The sequence below is a fragment of the Patagioenas fasciata genome, chromosome 23 (genome assembly GCF_037038585.1).
Source record: "Patagioenas fasciata isolate bPatFas1 chromosome 23, bPatFas1.hap1, whole genome shotgun sequence".
NCBI lineage: Eukaryota > Metazoa > Chordata > Aves > Columbiformes > Columbidae > Patagioenas > Patagioenas fasciata.
In genome coordinates this window covers 5,047,078-5,072,698 of record NC_092542.1, presented here as the reverse complement: position 1 = coordinate 5,072,698, position 25,621 = coordinate 5,047,078, and the positions used below count along the sequence as shown (strand labels likewise).

The 25,621-nt window shown below is 44.3% G+C and overlaps 1 protein-coding gene across 2 annotated transcripts in view; it reads right to left on the bottom strand.

Annotated features, from left to right (window-relative positions):
• Positions 1-25,621, bottom strand: part of CAPZB (capping actin protein of muscle Z-line subunit beta) — a 62,270-nt gene that overhangs the window by 18,829 nt on the left and 17,820 nt on the right. For both annotated transcript variants that reach the window (XM_065855344.2, XM_065855343.2), the window contains 3 exons: positions 21,302-21,391; positions 8,929-9,050; positions 5,090-5,203 (listed from right to left, as the gene is read on the bottom strand). In XM_065855344.2, coding sequence (XP_065711416.1) covers positions 5,090-5,203; positions 8,929-9,050; positions 21,302-21,391 — 326 coding nt within the window. The remainder of the gene's footprint in view (positions 1-5,089; positions 5,204-8,928; positions 9,051-21,301; positions 21,392-25,621) is intronic.

Here is a 25,621-nt window from a genome sequence, read left to right as displayed (position 1 = left end):
GGCAGGTAAAGGGAGGTGCCAGGGCAGGCAAAGGGAGGTACCAGGGCAGGCAAAGGGAGGTACGGGCAGGGAAGGAGAAATTAGGTGACAAACTACAGCAGCACTCTGAAAGGGTTAAAGTCAAAGGGCAGCACTAATGAGGTTTGTAGTTTGTTCTCACCAAGACAAGCGGACAAAGTCAGTCCTGAGCACTCTAAAAACTGACTTGTCTGTCACTGGGACTTTGCTACCGTACCTGATCAGTTCAGTTCCTTGAATGCCTCTAGCAAAAGGCTCCTGAATCTACATATTCCCGAAGGCATGTGCGTACAGGGAATTACTGTCGCCTTTCCTCCTCGAGCTGAAAAGACAGAAGTGATGGGTGTTCTGTTCAGGCAGGATCTGTGCCGCAAAGATTCCTGCAAACGCTTGGCTGGAAGTGGTGCCATCCTCAGCACGGCTGACAGCACCGGAAATGGGAGTGACTAACTCCAATTCGGACAGGATTCCAATCCAAAATTCAATAACACCAGGATTACACACAACAAAGACACTTTAGGGGTCAATCCTCTCCCAGACCTCCTTCCGCTCCTACCAAATTCCTTGTCCAGAGCCCCCATATAACAAACTGAAAATGGACCAACATCAAAACACAGACAGAAGCAGGAGTTCAAAAGGCTTCATGGCTTACTCTATTGAGAGAACTCAAAACCTTAATCAATAAAAACATTTTCAGAAGCAGAATGATTAAGAGGAGCATTTTATCCAATAAATCCAACTTAACCCAAGAAACAAAGAGGTAAGGGCTATCTTTCTAAATGTATGCCAGCTTACTAAAGCAGCCCAAAGTTGCCAGAACTCATCTTGTTTGCAGAAATATTCACATTAGCAGCATCCTTCCCCAGGGAGGTCTATTTAATCACTTCAGAAACTATTTCTTCCAGACAACAAAGAGCGATTAGATTACTTAATTAAAGCCCTGATTATCTCCAACTCAAAACAACAGAACACAGAATCTGAAAGAGATAGATTTATCCAGATGCCCTGGTCCTCATTATGCTTTGATTTCAATCAGTCGTGCACACACACGTCAAGCAAAGGGCAATAAATTACAACCATGTGTTTGAAGAAATTATCTTCACGATATTGGGAGCGGAGAGCAACGGCTCTAACTGAATGGTGTAAGATATTAGGCTTCCATCTGGGAATAATAACCCACTGAACAAAAACATACCAGGGCATTAGCTTCAGGCAGTGTCTGAGTTAAACCTGGCAGCAGGAGATCAAAATTAAACAGTTGTTTTTTGGGAAAGTGAACATGCATTTTGGTAAAACAGAAAACCGAGCAATATGTTGGTTATTTAACATACAGGATACAGAGGGAAATAAAACCTAGTAGAATTCCTCTTTAACGCAAGGAGACACGAATGCGGCCCCAGAATTAAAAAGCGGGCAACTCTAAGGATACTTCAAGGTAGTTTGCATTAAAACAGATGCTCACAGCAAACAACTCAGCACTGGTTAAGAGGCACTGAAGATTCAGCTGTCTCAAGCTGTCAAGATTTGAAACAACTCCACGTGATACTACAAGACCTGTTTTCCCACTACACTCGTTTGGCCAACAAGGTTTTTAGGACAAAACTCCCCAGTGAACGGATCTGAATGGATTATTTCACACAAATTGTTAACAAACGCGTAACAGGCTGTTTTCCCTCAAAACACCCACACTAACAGGTGCCAGAGCCTTGGGAAATGGCAAAGACTTGCTGATGACTCACTAAATGTAGGTGGATACTTACCATACCTGATTAAAACTGAAATTTGAAAAGGAACGGTATGTGGGCCAAATGGGAGTGACACGAGGAAAATCTGAAACTACTGGAAGTCTTGGAGACGCCCGAGATGAACTCTGTGTAAAGGTAAAACGGGAGATAATCCACAGAAACCTTGGACTGTATGCAGAGAGCAGAGTGGGAATAGCACGTATTCTCCAAAGTACTTATTTTCCTATAGAAAGGAAACATCTTCCTTTTGCATCCCCTGCTGGAACGACCAGGTGGGGAGTGCAGTGAGCACCACGCAGAGCAACAACTCAGGAATAAGCACTTAGGAGGTTTTAAGATACACAAAATCTTTCTGTGATGGGCAGTCTAGATGACTGCAAACCCAAGATCCAGCAGTTGAGCAAAGCAAGGCTGGAAACAAAGCCACAACCCAGCAGAAACCCTCATTATAGGAATAAAAGGTCTAACAGCCCAGGAAATTCAAGCATGCTGGGGCCTGGAGTGCTCTGTGAACAACTGCTTACATAAGATTCTTTTTGTGTTAACTGTTACCTACCATAAAACACAGCACAGCTGTGGTTAGAGGTGTATTCGGAAACATTCTGTCCCCCGTAGACAGGGGGACACAACAGCCTATTACGGGATGGCTGAACAAGAACTCGATGTGTCAGATATGAGGCTTCTCAGCATCATTTTCACCCTCTCAATCCACAATACAAGCTGGAAGTCCAACAGTGCAACCGCTCCACTTAAACTCGCACTTTTTTAAGAAGGAGTTTGCAATGGGAGGTATTGATTAGCTTGGTGTCACCTATAAACCTTCTGTTTGGACAAACAGCCCCTGGGGGAACAAGGAAAATCTCTGCAGGTCACTTCAAGAAACTCATTGCACACTACCGAGAAAATGAACACTGTTACTGGAAGGTGGACCTGTTATAAATCTTCCCATATAGCAGAAACCATAATTTCTGCAAAAATACAGTACTGAAGACTGCCAGCATGTTACTTTTTGATTAATACATCAACACTTTCAAACAAGCCTGAAATATTTCACAGTGCTGGAAAAACTCTGTTGTCACCAGCTCTGGAATTTGAAAGGACGCTGATAATTTTGTCCCGGAACCGACGCATCGCACGCTGCAACATTCCAAACCAGGCAGCCAGTGACACCTTTAATCCGCATCACACGGCTCAGACCTAAGTCTGGCTTTACAGTGGGTACGCGGGATTAGTTTCCAGCTCTAGCAGACCATGGAAATTACATCACTGCAATCGCCATCACGTTCCTGCTACAACCTTCCCCACTCTCCAGACTCCCACGTGGCTCCAGCAGCTGTTCTGCTGGTAATTGTTCCAGCCATTCCCAACCTGATCCATTGGCAAGAGCAGCGAGCAGCAGGGAGAAAATCTGGCACTTGGTACCCCCACCTCATTCTTTCCCCTCTCTGGTCTCCAAGTCAAAATTAAGCTCCTGCCATCAGAATACCAAATCCAATTGTCTCTAAGAAACTACTAGAACAAAAGCCTGTTTCTATCCAGATCTCTGTTGTAGGTAAAGTACGAATCATTTCCCACTTAAAGCATGAGGAAGCCTTCAAATGGTGAGGTTAAGTTTCCCTAACTTTGCAAATTCTTTCCAAAAACGCCAGGATTCTTCCAGCACCCTTCTCCTCTTTTTCTGACACATTTCTGAGATCAGAACATGCACCAAAGCGCCCTGTGCTTATCTAGTCCGACTGGACCACGAGTCAGATGCCTCCTTCATTTCTGGCTGATGACACGAGAACAAAGTCCTTGTGAGAAATCCCTCCTGTAAACCCTCAAACAATCCCTCGCCTGTAAAACTGGGACTGACAAACTGAAAGATGAAATTTGATACAATCTCACCTTTTACTTCCAGGCAATATATTAAGACTATTGTTGTACCGCAGTGTTCAGCACATGCACCTGAGAGTAACCGGTACGGCACTTTCCCTCCTACAAATGAAACCTTTTTAAAGGAGTTATTGTATCCAGCCATGACTTCATGGTTGTCTGATCAGAGAAGGATTTTCAAAGACAACCTTGGCTCCACAAACCTACTCGTTTTCATCTTAGTGCATTAAAAGCCCTGTTGCTCCTGGTCTGTTCTGCACCTGGGGAGTAACCGCCAACCCCTCTTTGCTGCATATGCAAAATTCCTTTCTTCCAGTAAGTTCCGATACCAATAACAACTGTTACTTGCAAGAGAAGTTGGATACCTAGGAAAATAATGCATGAAAATAAACAAAAATTTGATAGCTGTAACAAACACATGAAGATTACACATTTGGACAGGTTATATTTACATCACACCACATCTTAAAACGAGTAGAAAATCTATCAACTAAAATACCTTTTAACCTGCTTTTGTTAGTACTGTGATAGTACAGTGACACAGGAGGAACTACATCTAAGGATGCGTTTTATCTCCATTTCTGGGCAATGTGAAGAAGCAATGAAACTTGTTCACCTCTTTCACGGTCATTAAGCACCTCCAGTAAGAAAGCATCCCGTTTCTAGATAAAGCAGTAAGTTCATTTTGCTTGCAAAAGATATTTGCTTTTTAGATTTAGCATTACTGTTTGCATCCCATCACTGCTCAGGAGACCACAATCTGTAAAGGCAAGAGCTAAACCTGGTCATATCTTGAGATTTCAGATGGGATTGCAGTGCAAGCCCCACCTTTCTAATAAAACTGTTGAACTGAGAAGTCACCTGGGCAGCTTCTTATCACCGCTTTAAAAAAAGACACTGCCTAATCTACATTTATCTTACACATGCTCTATTAATTCCTTTGCTTTACACCTCTTTAGCAGGACAGAGCCTAAAAGAAGCATCGGAGCACAGCAGAAGTACATTAACCCCCACACAACTGCTGCATTTCAGCATCCAAGCGCCTGTCATTTTACTGGAAGGTGTCAGAGTTGCTGCTGTATATATAGATATTCTGAGAGTACAGTCTTGAGGGAGTGGAAAAAGCAGATGGTTTAAGACTGAACTGAGTCAAGACCAAAGAGAACACAGGTCATTTGAGGACAAAGACGCCAATAATCTGTTAAAGAGGGGAGGGAGGCAGGAAAGCACCTCAGCATCTGCCTCTAGCATCAGCTGACAAATTTGATCATGTTTTCGCATCGTGAAATCACAGCGGATACGCTTCCCAGCAGCAGATCAGCGCTGCCCGCCCTTCTTCCTCTGCTAGACACTGGTGTGCCGTGCTCAATTAGCACAATTTAGACTCATTGTGTGTCCTGCTGAAGGAAATAAAAGCAAGCAGAGGGCTCTGTAGGGTAGAACTGACATACAAGTCTCTGTACTGGTCAAAGGCATTGTTGGCTTCCACCTCCAGCTTGCGCAGGCGAGCAGATGGCATGGCACCGTCTTCCAGGGGAGGATCGTATTTGTTACTCCACGGTGATCTGCCAAAGAGAGAAGGAAAACAGAGATGGTTAGACAACCGAGACACTCTGAAAGGTTCGAGATCCATGAGTCTGACGTGATCCACAGACACTGAACTTCCAAGAAAACAAAACGTACCGAGAGCCGTCTATCTGCAAGAATCTCGCCCTCAACAGCTGTTTCAAACACACACAAAAAGGGGACACTGACTCCTCCAGGTTCACAAAGTACATGGGGAACACTCCCCGTTCTCAGGTTTCTGCTGCATAAACCATCACGCTTGTGTTTGAATCTGTTCCTTCTTCAATATTAAAAAACGAAGCCTCAGCTGCTGCACATTACACACTTAAAATTCAGGGGAATACAAACAGATTGTGTAGTTTATCTGGGATCCGACGGCATTTGAGCCAAACACTCCTGTCTACAATTAAGGTCCAATTTTTCCTCCACCATTTTGCTATGAAATAAACTCTACTTCTAGTGTAACATTAGGAAAACATTTGATCAGTTTGAAGGGTTTAACAGGGTTTGTAAAGCTGCAGGTTTTACTACGATTTCTGCAGGTGTAGAAGAGATTTTGGGCTCTTAATGAAAGAGGTGGTATTAAAAGATTAATGGAACCCTTTGCCCATCTGTTTGAGACTTTTACAATTCCCATTCTGTAAACCTGCCTTCTCCTTTTCATTTCCCCTGGGAACAACCAACCTACATATATCACTATTAGTTTAAAGAAAGGTACCTCTGCCTTTTACCTGCTCACTTTCCAAAATACTCCAGCCAACTAACACCAGGTCTTAATGCAGCCCATACGCAAGGGCTTTTTCCTCGGTAGCCATTTGTTCTTCATTTCTCAGAAAGGCGTCTAGTTTTGACATCTGTTTAATGCAAAGCACAAAGAACCGGCTCTGCGCTTTCACAACACTTCAGTCCTCTCTACCACATCTGACTCCAAAGGTGGGGGCACCAGGAAAAGCTAAATCATCGTGTCACGTCCGCCCCGAGCCATTTTCAGGTGGTGGTTCTCATTTTAAAACAGTTGCTAAAACCTCGGGTGCTTTGGGGAAAAATCGCTCCTTTATCTAACAACTCTCTGAAATCTGGAAAAGATTCGCCTAAAAATCACTATTGGTGCTGTCTGGGGGACTCCCAGATAGCACAACCTACACCCAAAGAAGCTCAAGCATTGACCTTCCCATCCTAAAATCCGCACGAGCAAAGCAAAGGGTTCGTACGCCAGGCGATGCAGGAGCGTCCTGCTAGTGCAGCAGCAGCTTTCCCTTAGGATGTGTTTAGTTTTAATACCTCTGCTATATTTTAAAAGGCAGATTCTAAAAGAATTCTAGTGTTTTCTATAAATCCGGGACGCTGTCCTTCTCCATCACGTACGAGGAAATCCGTGAGCAGAGAACCCACAGCCAAGATACTTTATTTGTAAATATGAGATGTCTTTTGCCGGCTGCAGGAATGGGATTTAAGCGCAGCCTAGTAACATAGATTTTAACTAGCAGATTGTGGCATTTTCAACCCATTACAGCTGGAGCCAGCAGCAACTTCACCTAAAAAACCAACCTCATAACATAACCCCGTATTCTTTTTTCTTTTTGTGGAAGAGCACTCACGACATTTAAAAACCTAAATGGAGGTTATTTGAAGAAAGACAGACGGGTAAGCACTTAAATTTCAAAAGTCAGACCTCTCATTTCCCTAGAAGTGAATGTTTTTTGTTTCAGCTAACAGGTTTCAGCCTTGTTGGCACCAAATTCCCCATAAGGATTCCATTTAATTGAGTGATGGAGCACACTTGGAGTGGAAATGTATGGACAAAGTCAGGGACCTTTAGAAAAGATATTAATAAAAGCTCTGCCTTCCCAAGGAGGATTCCACGATACCCTCCCCGAGCCCCTGGGATTACAGGAGCACTCATAAAAGTGCCCATGAGACTCCGTGCACAAAAGGCTGTTCCCACAAGCTACAGTGAGATAATAATAAGAAACTGAGAATTATCTACTTATGGAGATCCAAGAGAGACTCCAAAAACCCACCTCCTGGTCTGATCCGTGTTGGACATGGAGAAAATCAAGTCTGGCTAAATATGAGGAAGAAGTAAATTGATAGGTTAAGCATTAGGATTTTGATTTCCCCATGAAATTGGTGGAGTTATCACCTAAATGGCCAAACATCCCACAGCAGCTTTTTTTCCAGGCTAATTCCCAGAGAAATTGTAAAGCCACTCAAAAAACCCCTACAAAATTCGATTCTCAGTGAGAAAGTCTGACTACCCAGCTCCACCTTTCCTGCTCGAGTAGCACGAGGCTCGTTGTCTGCAGAATGCTTTGAAATCCTTGGATTAGTATTCAAAAAATGCAATTAGCAACCTCTCCAATACGAAGAAAACCAGTGTTTAGTCTGAAATGTGCCATAATTGGGGATGCAGCACGTTGCAGGCAGGGAATGATTTCTTGGGGCTTCTAATAGTTCTGAGAAATCTTCGTGGAAATATCAAAAGCTTTGAAAAGCACAGTAAACTCCTCCTAGATTTTGGCCTAATTGATTAAATTAGTGTAAGAGCCGCTTCCCAGTAACGACTTCAGATTTTATGAGGTATGAATCACAGTGTCTGAACACAGGCACAGAATGGGATTAACACATGCACACGTTAGTACCGCTTGCTTTTCAAAGGCTTTTGCTTTGTACTGAAGGGAAGAATTTACTTCACCAAGCAGAGGTGAGACCAATCAGTTCCAGAAGGCAGAATCACTTCAATCCACAATGCTTCAGTCGAAAGCCGTGAAGAACAGCATTCTTTAATGCCAGTAATTAATATATTACACCTATTCTATGCAAACTAATGAAATAGCTTCACCGAAACCCCATTACTTAATAAGCCCTAAAAATTTCGAAGCTATTTTAGCAATCACAACAAATGTGCAGAAACACTGCGGTTTCTGGGGTCAAACACATCTTGTTCCAGAGACAGTAAGAAGCAGAGCTCATCAGATTAGCAGCCATAGAACCACGTTACCTGCAACGGTCTGGAAATGAAGATGTTTGTACCCTTTCACGTTAGAGAAATACTACGAATAATTTCCATGGTCAATGTCTCGCTCAAGCAGATTGACACAGTCCCAGCTTCATCGCCAAGAAAAGTTTGATGCTAAAATTCTTTTATTTTTGGCTAAGAAGTAAAAGGGAGGAGGCCCCTCAGTTCCAGAAGGACAGGGAACTGCCGGAGAGAGTCCAGTGCAGGGCAACAAAGATGCTGAAGGGAGTGGAGCATCTCCCGTGTGAGGAAAGGCTGAGGGAGCTGGGGCTCTGGAGCTGGAGAAGAGGAGACTGAGGGGGGACTCATTCATGTTTACAGATATCTGAAGGGTGAGTGTCAGGAGGATGGAGCCAGGCTCTTCTCAGTGACAACCAGTGACAGGACAAGGGGCAATGGGTTCAAACTGGAACACAGGAGGTTCCACTTAAATATGAGAAGAAACTTGTTCCTGGTGAGGGTGTCAGAGCCTGGCCCAGGCTGCCCAGGGAGGTTGTGGAGTCTCCTTCTCTGCAGACATTCAAACCCGCCTGGACCCCTTCCTGTGGAACCTCAGCTGGGTGTTCCTGCTCCAGCAGGGGTATTGCACTGGATGAGCTTTCCAGGTCCCTTCCAGTCCTTGTGATTCTGTGGACTGCAATACTAGTGCGCAGTTCTCATTTGCAAAGCAAACCAGTTAGTTCCTCGCTTGGGACAGGAACTCACCGATACGAGTCTCCATCTCTGTTGTAGTCACACAATAGATAGTCTTTTCCTACCACCTTGTCTCGTGCAATCTTCAACGGTTGATCGACAGAGGACAGGAGATCTTCACAGAGGCTTGGGACCTGATGGTTTGGAGAGAACAAAAACAGGGAGAAAAGAGAGGGCAACACATTAAGGTTAAAAAAGACTGGCAACCCTAGGAAGAGATTTTGTTATTAATAACATCTGTCCCAAAGCCAGAAACCCTTTAAAAAAAAAAGCTGCACTTAAGTTACAACACAATCCTATGCTCCCACCTCCAATAATTTCAGATTTAATTACCTAACGACTAGTGTGGTCCAGTACACTTAAATATATACATTCTCCATGTTAGCTTCTTGCCAAAGACGGCCAGTAAAGTGATTGTTGAGGGCTGACGAATAAAGGTAAATATTTATAATGGAGGGGAAGCGAGGGAGCTGCTAAAGGAATACGCCATCCATACGCCAGAGCGTGTTTTTCACAAGCTCCCACTCCGGGTAGAGTTTAGAATAGTTTCCAGGCAGCTGGCCAAACGTGACCATGTTGGCTAATAAAAATACGCGTGTTCGTGCACATATAAAATCAAATACATCTCTTACACAGGTAGCTTTAAACAGATTCCTAACCCTGGCTTCCTCCCTGTGTTTCACGTGGAGAAAGACTACAAGATCGGCTTGTAACGTGGCAGAGCCAAGAGATGAGACGGCGTTGTGCAGCCTGAATGCAAGCACAAGCAAATCGAACACATTCCATCCCGTGGCCTCTTGCTCCGGAGCTGCTGGCGGCCCCGTAATCAATATCAATATTCCCATACTGCAGGTTTGGCCACGCTGGCAGCTTCCTGCAACATGCTAACACAGGAGATACAATAAATAACCGATGTGAAATGCCTCCTGCGTTTCATTCTACATTGTGGAGATGAAAACCTGACTGAGAACATGAAGACAAAAGGCAATCCAGGGTAAAATTAATCATGAAGCGATGAATTCACAACTCATAAGAAATGAAAAGAGGAGGAAGGAAGGGATAAAGAAAATGTGGAAATGTGCTTTCCTCTCTTCAAGCCATTGATTCAGTGAATTGGCTGGGATGATTTCAAAGAAAAGAAACCTAGAGGGGGGAATAAACATGTTAGGAGTGCAATAGCTCCCAAAAGCATAAGCACAAACTACTTTAATGCACTTGAAGTGACCCAAGAAATCAAACTGCTTAAAATGAAAACACTCCCAACCCCAAGTACAAGGCAATAACACACAGAGGATGTTAAGTCAAAGGAAGTAGGGATGAATATGAATCACTGTGACCACAAAAGACCAAAACAACGAGAAAGGCCAAAGGGCAAAATGAGATTCAGTTAGCAAGAGACACAACACTGAGCCCACACCATCACCCTGTAAACACAGGAAAATAAGAGAGAAAGCAAGAAATGGTTGGTGAAGTTACTGACAGTGCTGAAAAAGCTACAACATTAGTTGGAGGTTTTTTACTTGGGTCTATATATGCTGTAATGTGGTAACGTGATAAATGAAGAGCCCAGACTAAAGAGCAGAGCAGTTAATATTTCTATAAAGGTAGATGCTTCTCTTAGGAGTTCATTGCTTGATACTCGGAGACCTGGCTGGGGTAACCTCCAAACCATCCCGCAGGCAGCGAGGAAATAAAAGCAGTTTTTAGAGAAATCTGTAGATTTTCTGAACACAAACAACCCTGACACTCGCAGAGCCGACACAAATCAGCCGTTTCGTGGCCCGAGCAAATTGATGGCTCTGTGTTCACCAGCCCATCTGGTTCCACTTGGCCTCTTCCTTCGCTTCTCCATTAGCTATTCATTTCAGGCTGACTCTTCAGGCGGAGAGCAACTCGAGACGACTGCTTTAATTTCGGATGCGCGGACAACGAGACCCAAAGCACCTTATCATCAAGACCTACGCTCTGTGTTCTTCCAAAGAGCCACCAGCTGAATATACTCCTGCTTCTCGCCGCTCCTTGGCCAGCTGCCCACGAGCACCGAGATAAGCGCCCAGGAACAGGCTCCTCACCCTGTCGTGGCTTCCGATGAGTAACAGTGATGAAAACACAATGCGGAGAAAAGTGGCGTCGTTCCCAAACTCCGTTTCTGGTGGATTTCTCCAGGAAAAGCCCTGTGCTATACGTGCAGTGAGGGAGCACGAGAGGTTTCGCTGTACCGCTCTTCACACTCAAACACACACACACACACATGTATATATATATATATATATACTCATTTCCAAAAGCAATCTGGATGATTTGGTAACACAAATATTCATGAGCACAGTCACTTCTTGAATTTCTGAGAGCTGTGGTTGGTCTTACAGCCACAACAGTGAATACAATACATCATATACTTATTAGAATATACAACTATACTATATTATAATAGTCTATTGTTATAGCATGCTCTATACCCATTGTCTCTTTGCTACAGACACTATAGAGGATTTCAGACAATATATTCTGTATTCTTCTCTCTTCCAGAATAAAACAACGAAGAAAACATACTCATCTACTTTAGAAGTATTAGAAATTCTCAACAGCGACTATAAAAAGAACAGAGATATTCCAGCTGATGGAAATACTCATATAATTCTAATTATTGGAAAAAGTGTGGCATGGTTACCCCAGGAGAATAATTTTTGTATCATTTATTACAGCAACTTTCAACAGCTGCTGTACTTCCTTACTAAAAATGAATTTATAAGATTTATTCATACTGATCTTCCTCTTCTACACTACGGAGCTGCTTACAAGGCAAATGCGGTAATTTGAACACGGTAATTTGCAGCTTTAAACACTTCAGCTCCACGTTGATGAGACTATTTCATTCTTTCTGTGTTCAGGTCCTTTGCATTCTAGAACACAGAATTATAAGACATCCACAAATCCATGGGTCCGGATGGGATGCACCCGCAGGTGCTGAGGGAGCTGGCTGAGGGCATTGCTGGACCGCTCTCCATCATCTTTGCCAAGTTTTGGGAAACGGGAGAGGAGTCTGAGGACTGGAGGAAAGCAAATGTCACTGCAGTCTTCAAAAAGGGCAAGAAGGAGGACCCGGGTAACTCCAGACCGGTCAGCATCACCTCCATCCCTGGGAAACTGATGGAACGACTTCTCCTTGGTGCCATCTCAAGGCACATCAGGGAGAAGAGGGTCATTAGGGGCAGTCAACATGGCTTTACCAAGGGGAAGTCGTGCTTGACCAACCTCATTGACTTGTATGAGGACATAACAAGATGGGTGGATGATGGCAGAGCGGTGGACGTGATCTACCTTGACTTGAGTGAGGCATTTGACACAGTCTGCACAGCATCCTCACAGCTGAACTGAGGGAGTGCGGTCTGGGTGACCGGGTAGTGAGGTGGACTGCGAACTGGCTGAAGGGAAGAAGCCAGAGAGTCGTGGTCAATGGGGCAGAGTCCAGTTGAGGGCTGGATCCAGTGCAGTGCCTCAGGGGTCAGTACTGGGGCCGGTATTATTCAATATATTCATCAATGATTTGGACGAGGGAATAGAGTGACTGTCAGCAAGTTTGCTGGTGACACCAAGCTGGGAGGAGTGGCTGACACTGGAAGCTGTGCTGCCATCAGAGACCTGGACAGGCTGGAGAGTTGGGCAGGGAAAAATTTAATGAAATAGAACAATGGCAAGTGTAGAGTCTTGAATCTGGGCAGGAACAACCCCAGGTTCCAGTATAAGTTGTGGAATGACATTCTGTGATTCTGTGATAAGATATTTGGCACAGCCAGGCTAAGCTGGCTGCTGCAATGTAGGCACTGAGCAATTATTTTACACTATGCATGTACCTTTGATTAAATTCTTCCCCCTGTCAAGCATTGAATCTTCCTAAAGCATTTAAATTACCTTTGTGCACATTCAGACTCCTGCAGAATTCAGTTTCTATTTAGCAAGAAAGTATCCAAATCTTTGGATCCCAGCAAGGAGAGCTCTGCTTAGAACACTAACCAATTTTCTGAGTTTTCAGTCTGAAACAGTGGATTTGCACTGTTAACTTTTCTTATTAGCTTGTTGCATTAACTGGAAAGCCAAAATGCACTTAAAGTTCCACCATGCTTGCCTCCAGTAGTCATTATATAGGGAACTTTGACTTCAATTTAGAAATGCAAGAATTAACCCACCACCCAGGCCAAACACTGAACCGCCGAATTAGTGATGTTGTTCAATTCATCACTGCACTATAAATAAATGTCACTGCGATGAAAACACTGAAGCTATGAGGATTGTTTTATAAGCAAAGACTGGGCTCCCATCCTTATTTTGACACAAGTTTTTTTCCCCCCTCTAAGCAGCGGAAGGTCAAATGTAGAATACAGTCTTAACCTTGTAGCTTTAGCTGAAGGCCGTCATTAATTTAATTTGGTCCACAACCTACCCTGGACCCTAATGCACCCATGTTTCCACAAATAAGCACTCAATCATCTAGTATGGTGGTTCTATGGAGCGAGACCACCCTCAACGTACATTAGAAAAGGAAAAGATGAAGGATCTCTGGGGGTCTGGGCTCAGCTGTCCGGCCTGGAAGCGAACAGCAGCATCATTCAGCAGCACACACCGCACACCGGGCACTGCGTTCGGGGGAGCTTTTCCTTCCGAGGAGATATACAATGAACGTGTAGTGGAGAGGAAAGAAACACTGAAAGAAAAGCGAGTTCAGCCTACTCTCCGGCATGTTGAACAAGGGTTCTGTTGTCCCGTGTAACAGGATTCTCCATCAGAGCAGGCCAGGTATGTGGACAGTGTTTTAATTAAGGCAACTGCTCTGCTATCAAGACAAATAATCGCTTGTGCCCAAGTCAAAACCGTACCCTATTTGGAGTAGCTAACGTAATAATCCTTCCTTCTTGACTCAGCTTTTGGTTAAAGGAACTTACTATCAACTAAGAGATTGTTTCTGAGTTACTTTTAAAAATATGATTCCACAAGCACCTAAAAAAGTTTAGAGGAAACAAAACCAGTTACTTCAGCTCTTCATGTGTTACATGCACTCGGCATCCTCACTTCAATCGTTCTGGCTGAATTGCATCAAATTCTGTACCTCACATATTCAGGACAGTGAATATTTTGCTTTATTAGCCATAGAACGTGAGTACGCTAAGGTCATTATTTTCTTCTACAGCCCTGACTGAAATGAATTATGTTTACAACTGAAACAGTGATATTGTTTGTGTAAGGTTCTGTGCTGGGAAATAATCTTTTTCCATATTTATTCAGAGGTCAGCATGTACTGACCTCCACAGGAACCCCAGGTCCCAGTATAAGTTGGGGAATGACCTATTAGAGAGCAGCGTAGGGGAAAGGGACCTGGGGGTCCTGGGGACAGCAGGGTGAGCATGAGCCAGCACTGGGCCCTTGTGGCCAGGAAGGTCAATGGTACCTGGGGTGGGTTAGAAGGGGGTGGTCAGCAGGTCAGAGAGGTTCTCCTGCCCCTCTGCTCTGCCCTGGAGAGACCACACCTGGAATATTGTGTCCAGTTGTGGCCCCTCAGTTCCAGAAGGACAGGGAACTGCTGGAGAGAGTCCAGCGCAGCCACCAAGATGCTGAAGGTAGTGGAGCATCTCCCGTGTGAGGAAAGGCTGAGGGTGGCAGAGCCTGGCCCAGGCTGCCCAGGGAGGCTGTGGAGTCTCCTTCTCTGCAGACATTCAAACCCGCCTGGACCCCTTCCTGTGGAACCTCAGCTGGGTGTTCCTGCTCCATGGGGGGATTGCACTGGATGAGCTTTCCAGGGCCCTTCCAATCCCTGACATTCTGTGATGCCAACACACTGGAAAACTATGCTAAATGCAGGAAAATTAAAGATGAAATACGTTTTTCCTTGAAGAATCAGAAGGAAGACGAAACAACCTTCCAACGCTTAGCACTCAGACCCATTTCTGTTCTGAACTACTGTCTATAACACACAGGTATCTGAATGTGACTAGACCACTTTTTAATTAAAAAGCCACATCCAAACCGGAAAGCGAGTATTTTAATTGCATGTGAACTCTTAAGACTTGATTCTTCTTCTTTAAGACAACTTAAATCATGACAGAAGTCAACAAAACCACTGCCCACGTCACTTGGGGCAAAGAAGAGCCCATGGGAGTTACCTGGCACTTCTGCAAAAGAACCATTTTGGCACACGCCCCCCCATTTCAGCCCAGATTCCTCCCTTCTGGGCCAGCATCTCATAAAATATTATTATAATTTTTCTGAGTCATTCCACAGCCTCAGAATTTCCTGTTCCTGCAGAACACAGACACGGCTGAACGGATGTTGTGGAAACTGGAGAAGGAAGCCTGGCTCCACTCATCTTGGGGCTAAAACCACCAGGAAAGTCACTCCCACAAATCCACACATCGCTAAACCTTAATTTGATCCATCAGATGTCCAAGGGCCACACATTCTTCAGGCTTTGTTTATTAAATGACACTTAAATGGACTTTTGTGTTCGAGACCGGATGTAATTGATATTGGAAACAGCTCAGCTTTATTTGAGTATTTGTGCCGTATTCCAGCACTGCAAGAATTAGCAAAAATAAAATCAAAACCAATCCGCTTTTCCGGAAAAAGGCAAATGTTAATAAGATTGCAGATCTAAGATCTAGTTAGTGATCTCATAGCAGAAAAGTTATATTAATTACAAAAGTGTTCAATCCAGCTTGAGGAACTACATTTTAAAAACGCTGAAAGGTGACTACCGTTCATAAAACAGGATCCTTGGCAGTTTTCCTGCGATTTGCTGGATAAAATAGGGCTTTTGCTCGATTCGGCATTCCGTGGCTTACCCAGGAACAAAAGCTGGCCATCTGGCAGGCACAACGGAGCGCCCTGGACTGGGACCAGTGACCTGCAGGTGAGGGCTCCTGGATCTCATTACCAGGCACAAGTCCCAGGAGCCATCACAGCGGATCAATATCTTGGCAAGTCTTGACTATTTGTGTCAAGAGTCCAGCGGGTGTTGGAGATATCCAGCAACAACGCAGGGATGTGCAGAGGCAGACTCTCTCCAGCCACGTTTCGATATTTTCACTTCTCCCTCCCTATTTTCGAAAGCGGTTAGATAGGTTTCTAATTAGGATTTAAGCTCATCAAGTGATCTCTCACACACACACTCCTTCAGAAAGATATTTAAACAGACATTTTAAGGATCTCTAATAGTGACAGAAACCTACAAGAAAAATAGGCTTAAAAAGAGCAAGTGAATATGAAGCCAGAAGTGCAATTCACTTTTACAATCTCATGCAAGTAAGTGGAGTTGCTAGCTCTAAGCCAAGCATCACATTAAGAATTTACATATATTAATTGCTATCTCCAATTACCATCAAGATACCCAGAGGTAATCTTTTCTAGCTGCAAAAGCTCCTGCTTAACGGCCACTCACCAAATGGAAAACTGGCTCTCAACAGCCATAAATTCATTCAGAGAGCCAGAGTCCCTTTCTTTAGGCAATAACCCTTCCATTGGAAACCCTTGGCTGCTAGGGGCTCAGAATCTATCACACAATAAGCAAGTCCAGCAGGTCAAAACCTCAGCTTCGAGACCACTTCTGCTTCCACTCTCTAAGTTTTTGCTGGGTCTGATTGTTTTTTTAACATCTTCCACCCTCCCCAGATGCTCAGCTGGCCATCTGCATTCAATTATTTTATCTTCTCCTCGGTTCTGCACACCGCTCAGGCTCTTGGACTCAGAATACAAAAAGCTCCAGTCACATTCTCGTGTTCTTTATGGTCTGTGCAGTTCAAGCAATGCAGTTTTCCTGGGGATAAATTCTCTAGCTTCATATATCTTCAGTTAGTAAAGGTATGCAAGCGGATTTGAGACCTGCCTCGAAGCACAACAGCTACATGAAGCAAGGTTCTGAATATTGTTCGAATATTTCAAAATCAGAAGTTTGTACATTTTTAAATTCATCACTCTGGGACTTTCTCAAACGTAACAGATTTTACTAAAAATACTTCAGCATTCTCCTGTGATGAGAAAACAAAGACGATCACTTCCCAGACTTTTAATTGCAAACAGAGCCTTAAAAAACAACCAGTCAAGTTACTGACTGCTATATCCGTAAAGAGCTCTAGCTTTAATTCTTCCATGGCAGGAATAACTTGATTCTGTACTTCAAGAAAGCCTTCAATTTGGGGAATACGATGAGTAGTATTTGAATATCGGACTTATTGGGAAAAGAAAGGAGAAGTTGTGGCTGTGAGCAAACCCCCCTTGTTTGTCCATTTTGTGATCCAGCTTTGTAAGGACGATCCTCCATCCCCACTTTATGCCAACCATCTGATTTTTCTGAGTCAGCTGCATTTTTCATCTAATTTGTATTATATTCTATTATATACACACAGGCACACATCCAAATTAAACATTCAGCAGGAAATTTGTACTTGCAAAAGGAACCTGCGTAACTTTTACTAAGATTGAGAGCACATCAACTTCCACACTCAAGTCAAAGCCACCGAGACAATCCCATCCCAGACCCTTATTTGCTGCACATGGTCCATAAGCACAATAAATCCAACTTGCACCCTGCTCCTTTCCTAGCGATGCACACCTCTAAGACATGCGAGAGCAAAACAAAACCCCAAAGCATTCTGGAGGCTGTGACCCCCGCTGTCACCCACCCACCCTGTTACATGTGCTGCCCAGTGTATCAATAGCAGCAACTTGTGGACAACATGAGGCAATAAGAAGGTGAGACAGTATTTATGCTACACAATTAAAATCTGTTTCAATATTACACTTGGCGTATCCTCATGACAAACCCATTGAAGAGCAGCACAACCACCACTCCTCATACAGGAACTGCTTTACAGTTCGGGTTTGGCTGACAGGTAGACGCTCCAAAGCTTCAGTTACCCCGGTTTCCAGAGAAGCGACATGGAAAATTACTCTAATTTAAATTAGCTGTCCTTTAAAAGGTATGTGGCTACACTAAACTCTTTTTGTAGAGGTTTCGAAGTCCTCTTGTACGTTGTTGACGGCCTCTGAGTAGCCTATTTACTAATAACAACTAATGGAATGCTGAGCAGAGCATTCCATGCCAAGGCACATCACCAGCACCGCACATGGCTTCTTTCAGGCAGGACTTCTGGGGTCCTGTGACTGACAAGGTCGCTAATGAACCCTAATTGAAGACTCGGCAGTCTGAAAAATCCAACAACAGATGTGGTAAAAGGGCAAACCGCAAACTGTTTTGCTAATGAATGGAAAGTGTCTGGTCTGATGAGGGCCAGCGACCCAAAAATTCTCTTCTTCCACCCAGCCTTTTCCTTCATGGTCAAGTTCGGACCTTTCCCCCGTCAGCCCAACGCTTGGGGGCAGTAACGTACAGTGCTGAACATATTCCAGAGGCTCACGTTGGCACCGAGATGCTACGTTATTAAAAAGCAGCAGCAGAGCATGGCTTGGACAGAGTAAGAGGGACCTCAGGGAGGTCCCAGAAGGAACACAAGTCTAGGAAGGAGATACCAGCTTCTCACTATAGCACTTTTGGAAAAGTTTTTGTATATAAAGCCATTTCTAAGTTATCTTCATCTCCTTTCGAAGGATATTAAGCAAGTATCAAGAGTAGCTACATGTCTGGAGGACAATTCTTGTAAAAAGCCTACAGAAAGCTGCACTCCCAGCAGGTAATAATGTATGCTTCACACCAAAAAAATGATATGGGCTTCATCTTCAGGTCAACTCCAGCAGGGCAGTGTAAGGAAGCAAGGAAACCGAGCACAAAGGAAGTAGAAGTCAGGGTGCTACCTTTTATAATTCTGCCACAAATTTAATGAACCTGCTCATGCTCATCGTGCATTCGGAGCCTGACCTTTTACTTCAAGGAGGTTATTGTCTGGTAATGGTAAAGGAAACAGAATCAAAACATCAGCTTTAAAGGTTTGGATGAAACTTGCCAAAAAAGGTCAAAAAAACCCTATTTGCTTGAGTCTGGCTTATGATGTTTTTGGAACTATGACAGGTGGCAGCGTATACAGTGCTCTTGTCTAACCAGAGCGCAGACTTCAGTCCCACAGACATCAGGCTGAGCAGGCTGCAGGAGTCTACAGATGGCTCAAAAATAAAGAAATCGTACGAGATTTAACAAATTATTTCATCTCCACCCCAGAGAAGGGACTGCAGTGCTCAGGGGGGAAATCGCACAGACTCTTCTTCTAACGAGCGTCATTCAAATTGGTCTGCTTCATGTTATACTTGCAATAAGAAAAGAAGCCCGGTGAGTGTGTTGCTGATGGAAAGCATGTAGAGAGCACTAATGAGCACCATCCAAAGAGTAATTCCAACGTTTAGAGGTAACCAGCAATTTTCTGAGTCATAAAAAAAACCCTCGCACCAATTATACAGTCAAGCTCACCAGTGCTCCCCAAACAACTCACTGTTTGAATGGTCCCTGGAGCTGCCGAAACCCTGATGTCCATTCAGTCCTCTGAATTCCATCAGAAAACCAACCGTGCCACACCAGATCACCTCAATGATTTAGTTACTGTGTTCTACCTACAGCAACAGCCGCAAAAATGATGCTTTAGGTTGTCTTGAGTTTCGGTGGCACGGATGTAGCCAATTACTAAATGGTTTCAAGAAAGAGAAATAATCCCTTCCTGCAGGGAATAATTTCTTTCCTGAATCCCAGAGCTTTCTTACCTGTACCTTGGCTTATGTAACTAAAAACAGCATTTAAATAAGAGTTTTTAGGGTCTCTCAGACAAGGTTTGTCAGCATCAGGCATAAAGTTCAGACAGAAAAGGGATGTGGCTCTCACTACAGATCAGAGGAAAAACAGCCCTGTTCCAGCCTCAGTGCCCTCTGTCTGCAAAAACTGAGAAGTTTAGGTGAGAAATAAGCCATATATTTCAACTGGACAATAGAAACAAACTTTTCCAGCTGCCCATATAGTAGGGTCTGTATAGATTAAGTCCATATTTCAGTAATACTTCAAAGTTGCTCCAGAGGCAGCTGTGCCATGCGCTGTTTTCAAGGAGAGCTGACACCAGCCAGCCTGTCACAGCACAACTGTGCATCCCAGGATGTGCAACTCAATCCCACACAACTGGTAACAAGCAAATGCATCCTTTTAAAGTTAGTTTTCTTCACTAGCATTTCATAGAAGGAAAACAAACGTTTCAGGGGCAAGCAGAAAAGAGCTATCAGGTAGTTCACAGAATCTCAGAATGTCAGGGGTTGGAAGGGCCCTGGAAAGCTCATCCAGTGCAATCCCCCCATGGAGCAGGAACACCCAGCTCAGGTTCCACAGGAAGTTGTCCAGGCGGGTTTGAATGTCTGCAGAGAAGGAGACTCCACAACCTCCCTGGGCAGCCTGGGCCAGGCTCTGCCACCCTCACCAGGAACAAGTTTCTTCTCATATTCAAGTGGAACCTTTTGTGTTCCAGTTTGAACCCATTACACCTTGTCCTGTCACTGGTTGTCACCGAGAAGAGCCTGGCTCCAGCCTCCTGACACTCACCCTTTAGATATCTGTAAACATGAATGAGGTCACCCCTCAGTCTCCTCTTCTCCAGCTCCAGAGCCCCAGCTCCCTCAGCCTTTCCTCACACTCCCTTCAGCATCTTGGTGGCTGCGCTGGACCCTCTCCAGCAGTTCCCTGTCCTTCTGGAGCTGAGGGGCCACAACTGGACACAATATTCCAGGTGTGGTCTCCCCACGGCAGAGCAGAGGGGCAGGAGAACCTCTCTGACCTACTGACCACCCCCTTCTAACCCACCCCAGGTACCATTGGCCTTCCTGGCCACACGGGCCCAGTGCTGGCTCATGCTCACCCTGCTGTCCCCAGGACCCCCAGGTCCCTTTCCCCTACGCTGCTCTCTACGCTGCAGTTGCCCAGGTTGGTGTTTTTTTGGATACTCACTGGACTGCAGCACACCTGATATGGCATAAATTATAAACAGATTTGGGTTTTCTCCAGAAGCCCAGTGTTCATACTGTGTCTCATTAACATCTTTGAAACATCCACTGCGCAAGTCCTATGTCAAGCTGCAGGCTGGCAGGTAGTTTATCAGGAGTCATGGGCTTGCAAGAACCTTGGATAAACTGTTCCAAATTACTTTTACTGAACAGCAGCCTCCAAACTGGTGACGACTTCACCAAGAAAGCTGCTAATGACCATTCATCTGAAAGCCTGTGGTGCATATACAGTAGTACCTGTTGGCTTGCCTAAAAAGACACATACATTTCTGACATTGTTTGGGCAATTGCTGTATTCTTCCACCTTGCCAAAAGACATGGAGAGAAACAAATCATCACACCTCCTAGATGCTTCAGCAAATGTTCTCGCATACCAGTTGTTTGTCACACCCAAGTCAGAGCATCCAATACTCACCAAGTCAATGAGGTCACTGAGATTCTTCTCTATCTGCTGCGGAGGCAGACGCCTCATCAAATCCAAGGCACAATCCAGCTGCTGGTCACTCTGTGGAAACAAGAACACACTTTGGTCACAGTTTGCACAGGTAACACATCACACTTGCACACACACAAACTGCAGCGCTTGTTGACTCCTCTGATACAAAAGACACAGTTTCTTCTTGTAAGCAGCAGCATGTTTTGCATTAATACAAACATATCAATAAAGTTCAGTACCATTTGGTTGTGGATTATTGATCTGGTATTGCAAAAAGTGTTCTAGACTATGGATTTAAGAGCCCGGCTGTAAGTGGTGTCATGCCGTCAATTTAACACCGCGCTGCTGATGGAAAGGAGTCCAGTCCTTACCTCACCAAAAACTGTTTCCAATGTTTATGCAAGTATGTAATGCACTGCTTATCCATGCTATTTCAACAATAAGTTGGGTTAGGGAACTGAAAGTTCCTTCTCCTACAGCAGTTTTAACACTTCCTCATTTGTATTGTGCCATTCAGCTTGAGATAACGGGTATCCAAGACAAATTCTGTTCCAACTTCGAGCTGTCTCTCCCTCCTTCAACTTTATCAAAAAAACAGAATGAAACATGCACACAAAATGTGATCCGTTATTTCCTTCTTCCTACAAAACACACACCGAAAGCTGCTGAGAAATCAGGGACTTCAGTTATTTTGAGAAACCACAGCAACATATTCCAAAGGCCTCATTGCAGTCGGTCTCACATCCAACCCCAACAGAGAAAAACTTCACTTCAGAGTCGGAAAATGTGCACCAGACATTACCACAGACACCTGATGAGCTGAACCGTGTTCTTGACATAACCTTTAGCTCTCCTTCTTGCCAACAGATATAAACAGACGCTTTCCTGCAAGCCTAAAAGTTCCCAAAATGTGCAGGAGTGACTTGGATCAGCAGGTCCGCAGGCAGCTGAAGCGCAGCCAGTTTGTTTTCCCTTCCCTTTTTTCTTTGCGACTTCTAGCCGACCATAAACAATGAGTTCAGCTTAGCTTTAGTTTCTACCTCCTGTGTTCTGCCAAGCTCTGAACCTTTATTATTAAAAAAAGGCTTCAAAACTCAAGCAGTTGTATTATCACATTATTCAAGTAGAACCGGGAAGCAGGGTTTCCTGCAATTAAACTATAGCGGAGCAACAAGGAAAGCAGGGAGCTCTCACTTTAGCACACATCCATTATGAAAGCTGCTCTTAAAAGGTACTACCCATTCACTATCAAAAGATAAATATTTTACAGCCAGCGAGTCAGACAGCCTGGTCTGGGGAGATTGTCTATTTATTACTCAGCCAGTTCAGGTTATAGGATGTAATCTTTGCAAAATATTCCAGCTCTACACACAGGCAGCAACTCCCACCCATCTGCCACCGTCTCCTGGAGATCTGAGCCTGCAACCACAAAAGCAGAAGGCACTGACACCAGGAACAGAGTTTATGACAGTCACCTGCTGTCACTGAAGGACACGTCCACAATGTACATAACTGCCAAAAAGAGCCTCGGGAAAGATGTTCAAAACCATCACTACAGCTGCAGCCCTAGAATAAATGTTTCACAGTCTGACATTTTCTAAATAAACTCTACTGAATGAAGAATGATCTACATTTGCAGTGTTTTATGGATTAACCAAAAGAGCTTGGACTGACCGATGTTCAATAACAGCTGGAAAAAGACACAAGACTGTTTAAGGCAGAGATTCTTCAAGGGGTTCACACATGGCTGGCACACATGAAAAACAAAACCATCCAAGCACAAACTAACTATATTTTTCTGGTATCAAAGAGGTAAAAGCAAGGCTGAGCAGCAGGACTTTTCGGTTTTCTTGCAGAGCGTTTAAATAATTAAACAGCTTGCCAGAAAATCTCTTAAAGTACTGAAATAAAGGCAGGCTCTGCTGTATTTCTGCCCCTAAATCTGTGGTTATACGATCGCTTTAATCCAGCATAAATCCACGCCGGCACGGCCAAAAAGGCAACACAAAGGAGCACAGTGGTACCGTGTGGCATCGGATACATCTGGTACGTTCGGTTTCAGAACTCAACAGGTAACTCGATCAGGATCATTTGCTGCTGGTTCTTTGAAATGAGGTTTTAAAAACCAGGTCTGTGGTCAAAGAAATCCTTTGGTTCCAGTCCTCTGCCCAGCTGGAGTACCTAAAGAAGCTGTATGTACTGCCATACAAAGAGACTGGAATCACATCCAAGGTGCCAAAACCGCTCTTAACCTCCTTACACTCTCAGCTTCACCTGTTCCACGTTTCCATTTGCTTAATTCTCTTGTAAAACTGCTTACTGAAGGTGTGGTTTCTTAACAGACCTCCAGACAAAACATTTCTACAGAATTCTTGCCTTTAGCCGTGAGAGGCTCATCCAGCCCTGCTCAGCGAGGCGGGGATTAGCCAGGCTCTTTCCCAAGCTGGGCTGCTCTCAAAGCCAAGCTCTGCGAGGCTGAGCTCAGGGTTCACCTGATACGAGGCCGTTTTCTACCACTCCTGCGTTTCATCCAGCACAGAGCTCCTAGGGAGGAGTAGGGAGTTCAGACAGAGATTCTAAATGAAGTTTTATTACAGCTCAACTCACTGAAGGATTTAGAGATCATAGGAATCTCAAAGACTGAAAACATTAGCTTAGATGAAAGCTCCTTAATAAGTTTCCTCTAAAGATGTTTGGCTATCTAGAATCTCCACTGAAGCGTTTCTCATGGTTCTACCTCAGGGAAAAATGTTCTGAATACGCCTATAGGAGTACTTACGTTTGTTTAACTTTTCACCTGCATTTGCTCTTCTTTTCAGCTTCTGAGATTATTTCCAAAAGAGAAACCCTCTCAGAACAGCCACAGGTCCCTGGTCATCTGGCCACTCCGTGTTAAGGCCCAAATAGAAACAGTGCTGAAAAAAAACCCCTAACTTGTATAAATGTGTAGTTGCACAAAGGAAAAGCTGCATAGTTTAATTCCGTTCATACTGTAGCAATCTTGTTCAAGGCTGAGAAAGGGCAGATGTCACTCTGCAGAAAACAAATAAAAACCCCCAGGAAGTTACTGCGGGTGTTGTTGAGATGTTTTGAGAAGGTGTGTTTGCAGATTGTGTAATAAGACAATGTGCCACCATTTTCAATGCTTGAAACAAGGGTGTGCTACGGTCATTGCTTTTCATTTTACGAGCAAAGGACTTTCCTGACCTTACATCCGTGTGCAGTTACCATGTGCAGTAAATCGCTAAGATTAAAACACGCATAATGCTGAACTTCCTTTTGACTCCTACTTGTTGTGTCCCCTAAACCACACGGCTCCGGAGGATCCGGGGGATCAGGGCACAGGAACGGGGGCATCTGCCAGGACAGTGCACAATGAAAACATCAGGTAACAGCAGCTGAGGCAGGATTGTACAAACCTGCAAGCGACCTGCTGCTCACACCGCCGTTAGAGCTCACGGCACCCGAACGTGCGCTGCCAGACCAAGGTCATAAACCAAACCAGCTCTGCATTATTGCACAATTCCGTGCAAACTGTAAATGAGATTATAAGCCAAGATATCTACCTAAAGCCTTTCAAGCATCAGTGTCGCAGGCAGAACCAGTAACTCTTCAGAGAAGCTACGCATGTTTTTTCTTTTCAACAGACATTGAGGAGTTACTACCTACAGGTATTTTGCACTTCTTTTTAAACGATACCTTCACACATGCGTCTCACTACATACACTCCTGGAAATCCACAGGCTTTATTCACAAGTTCTGACAACTCCCCGTTGGTAGTTACCTGAGACTTGGCCCACACTCTGGGTTTTAAGAGAGTTTACACAAACCTGCAGCTCTACCCATTTCAAAGACTAAGCCATTCCACTTGAAAGCACGTAAAAGATTTCATGTAGAGCTCCCAGCTTTACAGCAGGAATTTGCTTCTAGTTATCACAAAGACCTGCAGATTTAATTCCCTGGTCTTCACCGCTTTGTTCCGACAGCTCCTGCTCATTTGACTGTGTTATTGTTGAGCATAAACAAGAGTTAGGCAGTTTCTTCAAAAAGAAAACCAGGCTGGTTTCACTTCTGTGTTTCTATATCAACATCACTCTGAGCCAAGTCCCAGACCAAGAGAATCCAGCTGCAGCAGTTCAGCGCCACTGCAGTGGGACCTTCTCCCTGTTTTAGCCCTTTCTGGGAAAAATAAGCCACTTGGGCCACCAAATCTTTCCCACTGGCAAACTGAAGGTGACACAATCGTCCTCCCTGCCCTGTTCGTTCTGCTTTGCTCACAAGATGTGCTCAAGACCGGTG